At 40.3% G+C, this 15630-nt stretch overlaps 1 protein-coding gene across 1 annotated transcript in view; it reads right to left on the reverse strand.

Moving 5' to 3' along the window:
• Positions 1-15630, reverse strand: part of DNAH3 (dynein axonemal heavy chain 3) — a 234734-nt gene that overhangs the window by 27291 nt on the left and 191813 nt on the right. The window contains 1 exon segment of the mRNA XM_069570315.1: positions 2875-5016. Coding sequence (XP_069426416.1) covers positions 2875-5016 — 2142 coding nt within the window.

Consider the following 15630-nt stretch of genomic DNA (forward strand, 5'->3'; position numbering starts at 1 on the left):
TTCCAGCTAATTTATGAGGGAGGAATGATAGAATTAAATTATCATCATTTTGCAGTCCCTAATGCAATAATGCATCTGGGTAATGATTTTCTAAGGCCAATAAAACCATTAGGTCATTGGTTCCCAACATTGGCTGCATGTTGAAATTACCCAAAAAGCTTTATAAAACACAGTGCCTGGGTCTAACCTACAAAGATTTTAATTTAATTGGTAGAAGGCAAAGCGTGCACATGAAGATTTTCTTTCTTCTTTTCAGTTTTTAATTAAGATGTTCTCTTTATTTCATTCCATTCTTGAAAGATAGATTTTATGTTTGCATATTTTCCTTTAGCACAATGATGGCATTATTCCACTGACTGCATTGTTGCTATTGAAACACTGGTTGCTAGTCTAACTGCTGTTCTTTGTAGGTTATCTTGTTTTTCTCACTGGCTGCTTTTAATTTATTTTTATCAAAGTATATAGTTGATTTACAGTGTAGTGTTAGTTTCTGCTGTACAGCAAAGTGATTCAGTTATATATACATTCTTTTCCATTATGGTTTATCCTTGGCTACTGAATATATTTCTCTGTGCTATACAGTAGGACCTTATTATTTATCCATTCAATATACAATAATTTTCCTCTCCTAACCCCAAACTTCCAAGCCTTCCCTTCCCAACCCCTCCTTGGCAATCACAGGTCTTCTCTATGTCTGTGAGTCTGGTTTTGTTTCATAGATAGGTTCATTTGTGCCATATTTTAGATTCTACATATAAGTGATATTATACAGTATTTGTTTTTTCATGGAGATTTTCTTAAAGTTCTTTAGGTGATTTCAATGTGCAGCCAAGAGTGAGAGCCACCATATTAGGTGAAAGGCCGATGGGAAATTTTATAAAGGAGGCAGGAGAGGAGTATTGACGTGAATCACACTGACAACTCCTAAACCCACTGATCAGTCTAATGATAAACGACAACCAGACAGTATCTGTCTCCTAATGCGACACGCTATGAGGGACACAGCATCTGCGGTTGCCTCGGACATCATCCAAGCTGAATCTGATGAAGCCTCTAGTATAGAGGGACAGGAATAAGCTACATACACCATTATATTTTACAGGCCTGTTCTCTCAACACATCATCATTTTACAGAGCATATTCTACTGTTTCCTCCATTTCTTTTCTCTACTTTTCCTAGTTTCCCCTCATTTTTCCTACCACATAAGCCTACACAGAAACAACATAGGGAAGAAGCAAGATGCTAGTAAGGGGTCATGAACTGAGCTTTGACAATAACAATAATTTAAGTGTTGGAACCTGGAAAAATACCAGTTTATTTCAGCTCCTTCTTCTGATTTTCTTTGAAGCAGGGTTTCTAACAAGGTCAAAATACATGTCAAATTTCTGTTTTCACAGGAGAGCTGGCAATCTTGTCACTTACATTTCTGGTATTCTTTTTTCATTCAACAACAGAGAAAACTAAAGCTTTAAGATCCCCTAACAGGAGAAGACTCTTGAGAGTCCCTTGGACTGCAAGGAGATCCAACCAGTCCATTCTGAAGGAGATCAGCCCCGGGATTTCTTTGGAAGGAATGATGCTAAAGCTGAAACTCCAGTACTTTGGCCACCTCATGCGAAGAGTTGACTCATTGGAAAAGACGCTGATGCTGGGAGGGATTGGGGGCAGGAGGAGAAGGGGACGACAGAGGATGGGATGGCTGGATGGCATCACTGACTCGATGGACGTGAGTTTGGGTGAACTCCGGGAGTTGGTGATGGACAGGAGGCCTGGCGTGCTGTGATTCATGGGGTTTCAAAGAGTCAGACACGACTGAGCGACTGAACCGAACTGAACAGAATAGAAAACAACCTATTTCTATCAATAACTCATACCCTTTTACATGCACACACACTTTCTGAAAAATTACACAAACTACTAGTAGCAATTATTTCTGAGACAGTTAGGAGGAAGATGTACCTTTTGCTCTTCTAAACCCCAGTACTATTTATATTATAGTCTGGATAATCCTTTGTTGTGGGGGCTGTCCTGGGCATTGTAGGCTGTTTAGCAGCATCCTTTACTTTAACCTACTAAATGCCAGTAGTACCCTCTATTTGTGAGAACAAAAATGTTCTCCCACTTTGCCAAATGTCTGTTGAGGTAACAAAATGGTCCTAATGGAGCCATAACCCTATGCTTTTTGCATTTTTTTTTTTTGACTACATGAGGCATTAATTACTCAAAAAATTTAAAGAGTCAAAGAAGAGAAAAAAGCATAGCTGAGAGAAACAATGGTCTGAGAAAATGGTCTAAGACAAAGGTGATAAACTAGCAGTCACCAGGCTAAATCTAGCCCTGGCTAACCCTCTCAAAGTTTTTTAAGAAAAAAATTGAATGAGTTATCAAGATTTAAAAATGGGTGATTTCTGGGACTTCCCTGGTGGTCCAGTGGTTAAGAGTCTGCCTTGCAGTGCAGGGGACACAAGTTCAATGCCTGGTCAGGGAACAGAGATCCCACATGCCACAGAGTAACTAAGCCAGTACACCATAAAGAAAGATCCCACATGATGCAAGGAAGATGCCATATGCTGCAACTAAGACCTGACGAAGCCAAATAAATAAATATTTTTTTAAAATGGGTAATTTCTGGTTTCTTTTTGAATAAGCAGATAATCTGGTCATCCTAAGATCACATTATCAAATGGCACAATACAAAAGAGCTGCCCTCTTTAGGCCAGAAAAGACTGCCTGGGAAAAGGTAGTCCCAGCCCTGCCTTAGTCTGTTAACTGGATTGCCCTTCAAAGCCATTTGAGTTTGAGATTCCTGCTCAATAGGGACAAGCTATTGTTATCCATCTATTAATATTCCTCAGACAACATTCTACCCTTACCTGCCATTGGGTCTGCACCTGGAGACAACACGAATATCAACGGTGCACAGCAATTGGAATCATTGTAGGACCCCTGGAGATCAAACGTAGGGGCTTCAATGTATACATTTCCCATGTGTTCAGCAATGAACCCCCGAACGGCTGGAACCATTTTGTCGGGCCGCAAACATCGGAGGATCACCATCCTCTCCAAATCTTGAAGAAACTTCCAAGATCCAGGGAATGTTTCCTCATGGGGCCAGGCTGAGTCATAGATGAACTTCCATTCATTACCATTTTGTTCCAAATGTTCCATAAGGCCTTTCAGTTTTGGCAATGCAGATGCACGGACCACTTCTGCCCATGCCTTCTCAGACAGCCACTCAGAAACTGGGTTGGGGAAAGGGTTGTCCAGGGCAATGCCTCCAGTTAGAAGAAAGTACCAAATTTCCTCATTAATCTGCTTTTTCTCTTTCATGATTCCTATTGTCAAGAGGAGGGAGAAAAGCAGCTTGTCCTTCTCAAACAGAGAGCGGCAGACGTTGTTGTAGATGCTGAGGGTGAAATGATCAATGATGTACTCAATCCGTAGCTCTAGTTCCTCGCTCTTCTTGCTATGGGCCAGAGACTGCATGTAGAGGTTTATGAACCATGTCAGGGAGTACTGGTACATGGGTTCAATGTGGGCCAGGTCAGAGATACAAAAGAAGATGGTGGCAGAATGAACAGCCACTGGCTTGTAGCCCATACGGGTCTCATCAATCTGTGTTTCTGTCACTGAAGCAATTTCCTGTTTCTCAGAGATTTCTTCAGACAGCACTTTGGAAGAAGACAAAATTTTGATGGCAGTCTCATCCTCAAGTATGTTGCCCTCAGAAAGGGAAAGGACCTCCAATATCTTATCTTCAATTTCCTTTAGCTGTTTCTTGTTCTTGGCACTTTCCACAATCAACTTGTTCTTTTTCTCTTCAAGTTCTGGCTTCTCCTTGGCAGCCACGATGCCAAGGAGTTGATCTTGGAGGCCCAAGGGAGTGATCATAAAGTTGAGGAGACAGACTTTCACAGCCACCTCAGGGAGGTAATGTGGGTTCCTCAAACGGGTTGTGATGTATAACTTAAAATCTCTGGAGTATTCAATGATGTTTTCACCAAGCCTCATGTACTCAACCCCTTGCTGTTTGAATGTGGACTTGAGCAAGATGGGTTCAATAAAGGCATCCAACTCTTCCCCAACATTTTCTAGTAAGACTGGGGCACCAAACTGCAGGGCGTGTTCTAGTGTCCTCACGTAGTTGGTATCTGAGAACTTGATGACTGACAGCTTATTTGCTTTCTCCATATTCTTGATCCATTTATTGGCCTGCCCCTGAGGGTCAATCATTAAGGCCCAGCGTCTGGAATTGGATACAATGATGCCATTGTCAATGGAGAAGGAGTCAATGGGAAGCCCAGCAATCTGCCAGGCACGAATTTTTACAGGATCTCCTAATGTATTGCTAAGACTGAAATCACTGGAGCCAGGGATGACCTTGTCCTTACATTGGGCCAACCACTGCTTCTGGCACTCAGCCCGATAATCCACAGTAAAGGCCCCCAGGTAAGCCACAGTCCCAGAGGACAACAACACATCCCCCGTCAGATTAGTATAACGGATGCCCAGCTGCCGAGCGGCTTCTGTCCATCTGTCTTTCTCTCCTCCAAGACCACTAATCAGTTTTTCTGCCCTGATCAGCTTTTGGGAACAGATTTCAATGTTTCCCTCCAATGTCTTTTTCTTGGTATTCATCTCTTCAAAGTCATCGTTCAGGGCCTGGAGGCGGTCTTCCACTAGCTTCAGCTCTGCTCGCTTCTGGTTCAGTTTCTGCATCTGTGTGTCCAGCTTCCCCTCAGCTTCCTTTAGCCGCTCCCGTTTGGGAGCCACCACTTTGGCCACACGATCATACACCTCCATGGCCCTCACCCACTTGCACAGACCCTCACATGCAGATGATACATTTTTAATTACAGCAGGCTGGAAATCTGGGTGATCGATAAACCTTTCCCGGATCCTCTTCATGACCACTGGAGGAATGTTGTCTTTGTCATACGTCTTGAGACTTTCCAAGAATTTCAGATCTCCGAGAATCTTTCTTGATACCCCCCAGTAATCTTCTATCATTTTACCTGTTTGGGACAAGAATTAGAGATAAAGCTATTTAAAAAATTTTTTATTGGAGGATAATTACAGTGTTGTGTTGGCTACTGCCATACAACAACATGAATCAATCAGAAATGCACACATATCCCCTCCTTCTTGAGCCTCCCTCCAAGCGCCCCCTCCATCCTACCCCTCTGGGTTGTCACAGAGCTCTGGGATAAGCTCCCTGCGTTATATAGCAACTTCCTATTAGCTAAGAGATAAGACTATTATTAAGACATCCTGCCTGAAATTTGCAGCCCTGCAGGGGCTACTCCTCATATTTAGCAAAAACAAACAAACAAACAAAACAAAACCAAGACCCCACAGAGGAATTTTAGGGCAGAGAATATACATGTCATTACATATTTATTCAAGCTCATAGAATGCATAATACCAAGAGTGAAACCTAATGTAAACTATGGACTTTGGATGATAAGATGTGTCCATGTAGGTTCATCAACTATAAACAAATACACCATTCTGGTGGGAGATGTTAATAACAAGGGAGGCTATGCATGTGTGTGTGACAAAGGTCTATATAGTCAAAGTAATGGTTTTTCCAGTTGCCATGTATGGATGTGAGAGCTAGACCATAAGGAAGGCTGAGTGCCAAAGAATTGATGCTTTCAAACCATGGTGTTGGAGAAGACTCTTGACAGTCCTTTGGATGGCAAGGAGCTTAAACTAGTCAATCCTAAAGGAAATCAACACTGAATATGCATTGGAAAGACTGATGCTAAAGCTGAAGCTCCAATACTTTGACCACCTGATGTTAAGAGCCTGCTCATTGGAAAAGACTCCAATGCTGGAAAAGATTGAAGGGAGGAGAAGGGGATGACAGAGAACAATATGGTTGGATGGCATCATCGGCTCAATGGAGATAGGTTTGAGCAAGCTCTGGGAAATGGTGACGGACAGGGAAGCCTGGTAGGTGAAGTCCATGTGGTCTTAAACAGTTGGACACTGTTGAATGACTGAACAACATGCATGAGTGGGAGCAGAGGATATATGAGAAATTTCTGTATCTTCAACTCAATTTTTCTGTGAACTTAAAACCACTCTGAAAAAAAAAAAAAGATCTCAAATCCCAAGCTCCTTGAAATCTCATCTTTGCCTTGCTCCCTGGTCTTTAATTACAAGAAGCTTCCTTCAACTTCCTGATGATCCCAAGTGCTTTCCTAACATGAGCTCTTCACCTAGGTTGTAAATGGATCTAGCTGGCTCCTGAATAAACTTTAGGCTCACTTTAAAAGCCATCTCTCTATGAAATAGGTGAATTAAACTCAGATGACCCTTATATCTACTACAGTGGGCAGGAATCCCTTAGAAGAAATGGATTAGCCATCATAGTCAACAAAAGAGTCCAAAATGCAGTACTTGGATGCAATCTCTAAAACGACAGAATGATCTCTGTCCATTTTCAAGGCAAACCATTCAATATCACTGTAATCCAAGTCTATATGCCCTGAACAGTAACGCTGAAGAAACGGAAGTTGAAGGGTTCTGTTAAGACCTACAGGACCTTTGAGAACTAACACCCAAAAAAGATGTCCTTTTCATTCTAGGGGACTGGAATGCAAAAGTAGGAAGTCAAGAAACACCTGGAGTAATAAGCAAATTTGGCCTGGAGTACAGAATGAAGCAGGGCAAAGGCTAATAGAGTTTTGCCAAGAGAATGCACTGGTCATAGCAAACACCCTCTTCCAACAACACAAGAAAAGACTCTACACATGGACATCACCAGATGATCAACACTGAAATCAGATTGATTATATTCTTTGCAGCCAAAGATGGAGAAGCTCTATACAGTCAGCAAAAACAAGACCAGGAGCAGACTGTGGCTTAGATCATGAACTCTTTCTTGCCAAATTTAGACTGAAATTGAAGAAAGTAGGGAAAACCACTAGACCATTCAGGTATGATCTAAATCAAACCCCTTATGATTATACAGTAGAAGTGAGAAATAGATTTAAGGGACTAGATCTCAGAGTGCCTGATGAACTATGGATGGAGGTTCATGACACTGTACAGGAGACAGGGATCAATACCATCCCTAAGAAAAAGGAATCAAAAAAGCAAAATGGCTGTCTGAGGAGGCCTTACAAATAGCTGTGAAAAGAGGAGAAGTGAAAAGCAAAGGAGAAAAGGAAAGATATATCCATTGGAATGCAGAGTTCCAAAGAATAACAAGGAGAGATAAGAAAGCCTTCCTCAGTGTTCAGTGCAAAGAAATAGAGGACAAGAACAGAATGGAAAGACTAGAGATCACTTCAAGAAAATTAGAGATACCAAGGGAACATTTCATACAAAGATGGGCTCGATAAAGGACAGAAATGGTATGGACCTAACAGAAGCAGAAGATATTAAGAAGAGGTGGCAAGAATACACAGAAGAACTGTACAAAAAAGATCTTCATAACCCAGATAATCATGATGGTGTGATCACTCACCTACAACCAGACATCCTGGAATGGGAAATCAAGTGGGGCTTAGAAAGCATCACAACGAACAAAGCTAGTGGAGGTGATGGAATTCCAGTGGAGCTATTTCAAATCCTGAAAGATGATGCTGTGAAAGTGCTGCACTCAATATACCAGCAAATTTGGAAAACTCAGCAGTGGCCACAGGACTGGAAAGGTCAGTTTTCATTCCAATCCCAAAGAAAGGCAATGCCAAAGAATGCTCAAACTACTGCACAATTGCACTCATCTCACACACTAGTAAAGTAATGCTCAAAATTCTCCAAGCCAGCCTTCAGCAATACGTGAACCGTGAACTTCCAGATGTTCCAGCTGGATTTAGAAAAGGCAGAGGAACCAGAGATCAAATTGCCAACATCCGCTGGATCATCGAAAAAGCAAGAGAGTTCCCGAAAAATATCTATTTCTGCTTTATTGACTATGCCAAAGCCTTTGACTGTATGGATCACAATAAAGTGTGGAAAATCCTGAAAGAGATGGGAATACCAGACCACCTGACCTTCCTGAGAAGCCTGCATGCAGATCAGGAAGCAACAGTTAGAACTGGACATGGAACAACAGACTGGTTCCAAATAGGAAAAGGAGTATGTCAAGGCTCTATATTGTCACCTTGCATATTTAACTTATGTGCAAAGTACATCATGAGAAACACTGGGCTGGAAGAAGCACAAGCTAGAATGGGAGAAATATCAGTAACCTCAGATATGCAGATGACACCACCCTTATGGCAGAAAGTGAAGAGGAACTCAAAAGCCTCTTGATGAAAGTGAAAGAGGAGAGTGAAAAAGTTGGCTTAAAGGTAAACATTCAGAAAACGAAGATCATGGCATCCGGTCCCATCACTTCATGGCAAATAGATGGGGAAACAGTGGCTGACTTTATTTTTTTCGGCTCCAAAATCACTGCAGATGGTGATTGCAGCCATGAAATTAAAAGACACTTACTCCTTGGAAGGAAAGTTATGACCAACCTAGAGAGCATATTAAAAAGCAGAGACATTACTTTGTCAGCAAAGTTCCATCTAGTCAAAGCTATGGTTTTTCCAGTAGTCATGTATGGATTTGAGAGTTGGACTATAAGGAAAGTTGAGTGCCAAAGAATTGATGCTTTTGAACTGTGGTGTTGGAGAAGACTCTTGCGAGCCCCTTGGACTGCAAGGAGATCCAACCAGTCCATCCTAAAGGAGATCAGTCCTGGGTGTTCATTGGAAGGACTCATGTTGAAACTGAAGCTCCAATACTTTGGCCACCTGATACAAAGAGGTGACTCCTTTGAAATGACCCTGATGCTGGGAAAGATTGAGGGCAAGAGGAGACAGAGGATGAGATGGTTGGATGGCATCACTGACTCAACGGACATGAGTTTGGGTAAAGTCTGGGAGTTTACAATGGACAGGGTGGCCTGGCGTGTTGTGGTTCATAGGGTTGCAAAGAGTCAGACACAACTGAGTGAGTGAACTGAACTGAACTGAACTATGGAGCATTTTCTTTCATATCAGAGGCCAGAATATCCATAGATTTCCAGATTTATAGATTGCTTTATAGATTGCCAGAAATAGCAATCTGTGATATATATATATATATATATATATATTTTTTTTTTTTTTTGGTTTAGTTTTAACTGTGTGCTTCTTCCTCAAAGCTGTAAGCTTCTGGGGGAGGGCAACAAGATTGCAGAGTAATATGTTACTGAGCTTACTTCTCCCCATGAACATATAAAAAATATATCTACATGTGGAGCAAATTTTTTTGAAAACCAACTGGAAACTGGCAGGAAGATTCTTTGACAACCAAGGCTGTAAGCAAAGATCCACATGGAGTTGTGCAGGAAGGGAGTAGAAGCAATTAGGTTGGGACATGTGCTCCTAGGAGGTGATATAGAGGTATCATAATTGTAATGGCAAAAAATTGAATATAAAGAGAGAATTCTAAAAGCAGCAAAAGAAAGACAGTCACATACATGGGAACTTACATAAGGGTATCAGATGATTTTTTCTGCTGAAATTTTGCAAGCCAGAAGGCAGTGAAATTATATATATAAAGTCCTGAAAAGAAAAACCCTACAACGTAGGATACTATACTAGCAATACTATCATTCATAATTGAAGGAGAGATAAAAACTTCTCAGACAAGCAAAACCTAAGATTTCATCAATACTAGCCAAATCTAAAAGAAGTGTTAAAGTGTCTTCTTTAAGTGGAAAAGAAAAGGCTATAACAAGCAGTAAGAATTTATAGGAAAGGGAAAATCCCACTAGGCTGTGGATTAATCACTTAAATAACCTAGTATGAGGATTAAAAGAGAAAAATTGTTTAATCAACTATAACTAAATAAACAGTTAAGGGATAAACATAAAGCTGTACAATATGACAGCAAAAGCACAAAACATGGAGGAGGGGAGTGAATATATAAATATTTTAGAATGTGTTTGAATTTAAATGACTCTCAGATTTAAACAAGTAGATACACTTTATAGGTCAACACATATTACCCCCATGGTAACCACAAATCAAAAATCCATGATAGATATAATAATAAATAGAAAGGAACAGGGCATAGGGGTAAAAGAAAATTATTAGAACTGAAACATAAATTAAGTAATGTTGTAGGATACGATTAATATACAGAAATCTGTTGTTTTTCTATGCATTAATAGTGAAAGAGAAAGCAAAGATCAATCTCCTTAAAATCATCAAAAAGAATAAAGTACCTAGGAATAAACTTAACCAAGGAGGTGAAAGACCTATACTGTGAAAACTATAAAACACTGTGGAAGGAAATTGAAGATGGTACAAATAAATGGAAAGATATCTCATGCCATGAATTGAAAGAATTAATATTAAAATGTCCATATTACCCAAAGCAATCTAATGTAAAAACCTTTCAAAATATTAAAAACAGAACTAGAAAAAATAATCTTAAAATGTATATAGAACAACAAAAGACCCTGAGCAGCCAAAACAATACTGAGAAAAAAAGAACAAAGCTGAAGTTATCTCAGTCCCTGACTTCAGACAATATTACAAAGCTACAGTAATCAAAACAGTATAGGACTGATATAGCAAAACAGATGCAAGATCAATGGAACAGAATAGACAGCCCAGAAATAAACATACTCACTTATGGTCAATTAATTCATGATATAGGAGATAAAAAGGACTTCCCTTTTGACTCAGATGGTAAATAGTCCACCGGCAATGTGGGAGACCTGGGTTGGGAAGATCTCCTGGAGGAGGACATGGCAACCCACTCCAGTATTCTTGTCTGGAGAATCCCCATGGACAGAGGAGCCAAGCACAGCACAGGAGATAAGAATAAACAACAGGGAAAAGATAGTCTCTTCAATAAGTGGTGCTGGGAAAACTGGACAGCTACATGTAAAAGAAGCAAATCAGAACACTTCCTAACACCATACACAAAGATAAACTCAAAATGGATTTAAAACTAAATAAAAGGCTTCCCTGGTGGCTCAGATGGTAAAGTGTCTGCCTGCAAAGTGGGAGACCCAGGTTCGATCCCTGGGTTGGGAAGATCCTCTGGAGAAGGAAATGGCAACCCACTCCAGTACCCTTGCCTGGAAAATCCCACGGACAGAGGAGCCTGGTATGCTACAGTCCATGGGGTTGCAAAGAGTTGGACATGACTGAGCGACTTCACTCACTCATATGAGATTAGAAACCATAAAACTCCTAGAAGAAAACATAGGCAGAACATTCTTTGATATAAATCATAACAAATTTTTTTTTGATTCTTCTCCCAAGGCAAAGGAAACAAAAGCAAAACAAAACTAAACAAATGGGATCTAATTAAGTTTAAAAGCTTTTGCACAGAAAAGGAAATGATGAACAAAACAAAAAGACAACCTACTGAAATGGGAGAAATTATTTACAAATTGTATGACCAGTAAGAGGCTAATATCCATCTATAAACAGCTCATACAACTCCGTATTTAAAACAACAATCCAATCAAAAAATGTTCAGAAGACTTGAATAGACATTTTTCCTGAGTAGACATACAGATAGCTAACACACACTGAAAAGATGCCTAACATCACTAATTATTAGAGAAATGCAAATTGAAACCACAATGAGGTATCATGTCACACCTGTCAGAATGGTTATCATCAAAAAGACCACAAATAACAAATGTTGGAGAGGATGTAGAGAAAAGGGAACTCTCAAATACTGTTAGTGGGAATGTAAATTGGTGCAGGTACTATGGAAAACAGTATGGAGGCTTCTCAAAAACCTAAAAATTGATCCAACAATTCCACTCCTGGATACGTATCTGGAAAAAAGCAAAAACAGTAATTCAAAAAGATATAGGCACCCCAATGTTCATGGACCATTACTTACAATAGCCAAGATATGGGAACAACCCAAGTGCCCATCAAGAGATGATCGGATTAAGAAGATATTGAATACAATGGAATATTACTGAGCTATAAGAAAGAATGAAATACTGCCATGTAGCAACATGGATGGACTTGGAGGACATTGCTTAGTGAAATAAATCTAACAGAGGAAGACAAGTACTATATGTTATCACTTATATGTGGAATCTAAACAATAAAACAAATGAATGAATATGACAAAACAGAAACAGACTCACAGATCTAGAGAACAAAGTAGTGGTTACCAGTGGGGAGATGGAAGGGAGAGTAGCAATATAAAGGCAGGGGATTATGCAGTACAAACTGCTATGATTAAAGTAAGTAAGCTGAAGAATATATTGTACAACATAGGGAATATAGTCAGTATTTTATAATAACTTTATATATTCTAGATAAATAGATTATATCTATAATCTAGGTAACCTATAATAATCTATAACCTAATCTATAATCTATAATAATCTTGAGTCACTAGTTATACATTTAAAACTAATATAGTAAATCAATTATACATTTAAAAACTTGTTTGCTCCTTCTATGCTTATTACAATCTGGAACAGTGCTTGATTATCAGTTTTTAACATGAATTTAATGAATGTTGCCCTTTTCCCCAGTCATACACGAAGAGGGCAACTCGATCCATAAGCACATATTAACATTTTGAATATTCTTTTCCAAATATGGGAGGTGGGTCTGATAGAGCATGTTTTGTCATCTTTGGGATGAATCAGTCCTTCTAGCTAGTAAAATAATGCTCATAATTCTCCAAGCCAGGCTTCAGCAATATGTGAACTGTGAACTTCCAGATGTTCAAGCTGGTTTTAGAAAAGGCAGAGGAATCAGAGATCAAATTGCCAACATCTGCTGGGTCATGGAAAAAGCAAGAGAGTTCCAGAAAAACATCTATTTCTGCCGTATTGACTATGCCAAAGCCTTTGACTGTGTGGATCACAATAAACTGTGGAAAATTCTGAAAGAGATGGGAATGCAGACCACCTGGTATACCAGACCTGCCTCTTGAGAAACCTACATGCAGGTCAGGAAGCAACAGTTATAACTGGATATGGAACAACAGACTGGTTCCAAATAGGAAAAGGAGTATGTCAAGGCTGTATATTGTCATCCTGCTTATTTAACTTCTAGGCAGAGTACATCATGAGAAACTCTGGGCTGGAAGAAGCACAAGCTAGAATCAAGATTGCCGGGAGAAATATCAATAACCTCAGATATGCAGATGACACCACCCTTACGGCAGAAAGTGAAGAGGAACTAAAAAGCCTGTTGATGAACGTGAAAGAGGAGAGTGAAAAAGTTGGCTTAAAGCTCAACATTCAGAAAACTAAGATCATGGCATCTGGTCCCATCACTTCATGGGAAATAGATGGGGAAACAGTGTCAGACTTTATTTTTTGGGGGCTCCAAAATCACTGCAGATGGTGACTGCAGCCATGAAATTAAAAGACGCTTACTCCTTGGAAGAAAAGTTATGACCAACCTAGAGAGCATATTCAAAAGCAGAGACATTACTTTGCCAACAAAGGTCCGTCTAGTCAAGGCTATGGTTTTTCCTATAGTCAGGTATGGATGTGAGAGTGGGACTGTGAAGAAAGCTGAGCGCTGAAGAATTGATGCTTTTGAAGTGTGGTGTTGGAGAAGACTCTTGAGAGTCCCATGGACTGCAAGGAGATCCAACCAGTCCATTCTAAAGGAGATCAGTCCTGGGTGTTCTTTGGAAGGAATGATGCTAAAGCTGAAACTCCAGTACTTTGGCCACCTCATGCGAAGAGTGGACTCATTGGAAAAGACTCTGATGCTGGGAAGGATTGGGGGCAGGAGGAGAAGGGGGCGACCCAGGATGAGACGGCTGGATGGCATCACCGACTTGATGGACGTGAGTCTGTGTGAACTCCGGTAGTTGGTGACGGACAGGGAGGCCTGGCGTGCTGTAATTCATGGGATCGCAAAGAGTTGGACACGACTGAGTGACTGAAATGAACTGAACTGAACTGAAGTGCGTGAGTGAGTGAGTGATTGAGTGTCTCCAGAGAAAGAGTGAGGGCGGGGGAAGCAACTTGCAGACTTGCAACCAGACAGAGGGCTGTCCTCAGTCTGCCCTGAAATGAAACAGGGCCTTTGTTCACCTTAGCACCCCTCATGATGACTAATAAATGAGTGAGCCCTGATCCCATCCCAGGAAGTACTCCTTTTGTCAATGTGTTAGAAAAAAGTCACTCTTTTTGATGATAGACACTTGCCAAGCTCCACTCATCAAAAAATATCTGCTCAGTGTTATGTGGCAGTCTGGATGGGAGGGGAGCTTGGGGTACAAAGGATGCATGTATATGTATGGCTTAATCACTTCACAGTTCACCAGAAACTATCATAATATTGATCAGCTAAACCTCACTACAAAATAAAAAGTTAAAAAAAAAAGTGTTGTACTTGAGATATTGTATTAGAGATACAACAAGTCAAACATGTCCTATTTCTAAAGCAAGCTTAGACGCCAAACAAATATTTCCAATAAAAGTTTTTGTTTGCATCCTACGAAATGATCTGCTTTGTTTAAATTTAAGGTATCCAAAACTAATTTGGGCTTCCCTGGTGGCTCAGACAGTAAAGAATCCGCCTGCAATGTGGGAGACCTGGGTTGGGAAGATCCCTTGGAGGAGGACATGACAACCCACTCCAGCATTCTTGTCTGGAAAATCCCCATGGACAAAGGAGCCTGGCGGGCTATAGTCAGGGGTCTCAAAGAGTCGGACACAACTGAGCGACTAAGTACAAAATTAATTTATTTGTGCTTTTGCTCTATTCCAATATACTGGCTAAATTCTGTGAGTTATTTTGTGTTAATTTTTGTGTTAACTTTACAAAAAGTTAACTTCAATTTTAAAATAAGAAAGGTGGATGATGCATCCTGTGGCCAACATCAAATGATCGAAGAAGAGATCTGATTTTTGAGACCTGACCCTGCTGTGCATATTTCAGTAGTTCTCAATCTTGGCTGTACCTTAGAATCACCTAGGAGCTTTAAGAAAAATACTAATGCTCAGGCCACACCCTAGGCTAAAGGAATAAGAATCTCTAGGAACGGGGGCAGGGGCTTTAGCATCCTTTGAGTTCCCAGGTATACCAGGTACAGCCAGAGTAGAAAAGCACTGGCTAGCTCATCTTTCCTCAGACTAACTTATTACACCTCAGATGCTTCCCTAGAGGAGTCTCCTGTAACATCTTCTCCCTATTTGTCTGTTTCTGATCACCTCTGCATTTCTTCATGTGGTTTTTGTCCTGAAACCAGCCAAGAGGGAATGCTATTCACTGGGAAGCAGAAGCCAGAGTCTCCCAAAGGAGGGATCAGGAATTTCTAACATTTCAGAAGCAATGGAGGAATAGCAGGACTGTTTGAAGGATACAAGGATTCAAAAGACAAGAAATATCACAGGAGATAGTTTTTAAAGTCCTTGTTCAGTTTTAAGACTCTTTAAGTACTCTTGCCTTGAAAATCCCATGGATGGAGGAGCTTGGTGCAGGCTACCATCCATGGCATCGCAAAGAGTCGGGCATGACTGAGCAACTTCATTTTCACTTTTTCTTTCAGTTTTAAGACACTGATTTTAGTGCAAGATTCTACATCTAATTTAAATTTTAAGAATGAATTTTCACTTATTCATGCTTCTAGGCTCTATTATATAAACTTTCCTCTCTCTCCCCTATTCCTTTTCT

The sequence above is a fragment of the Ovis canadensis genome, chromosome 24 (genome assembly GCF_042477335.2).
Source record: "Ovis canadensis isolate MfBH-ARS-UI-01 breed Bighorn chromosome 24, ARS-UI_OviCan_v2, whole genome shotgun sequence".
In the NCBI taxonomy this organism is placed as follows: domain Eukaryota; kingdom Metazoa; phylum Chordata; class Mammalia; order Artiodactyla; family Bovidae; genus Ovis; species Ovis canadensis.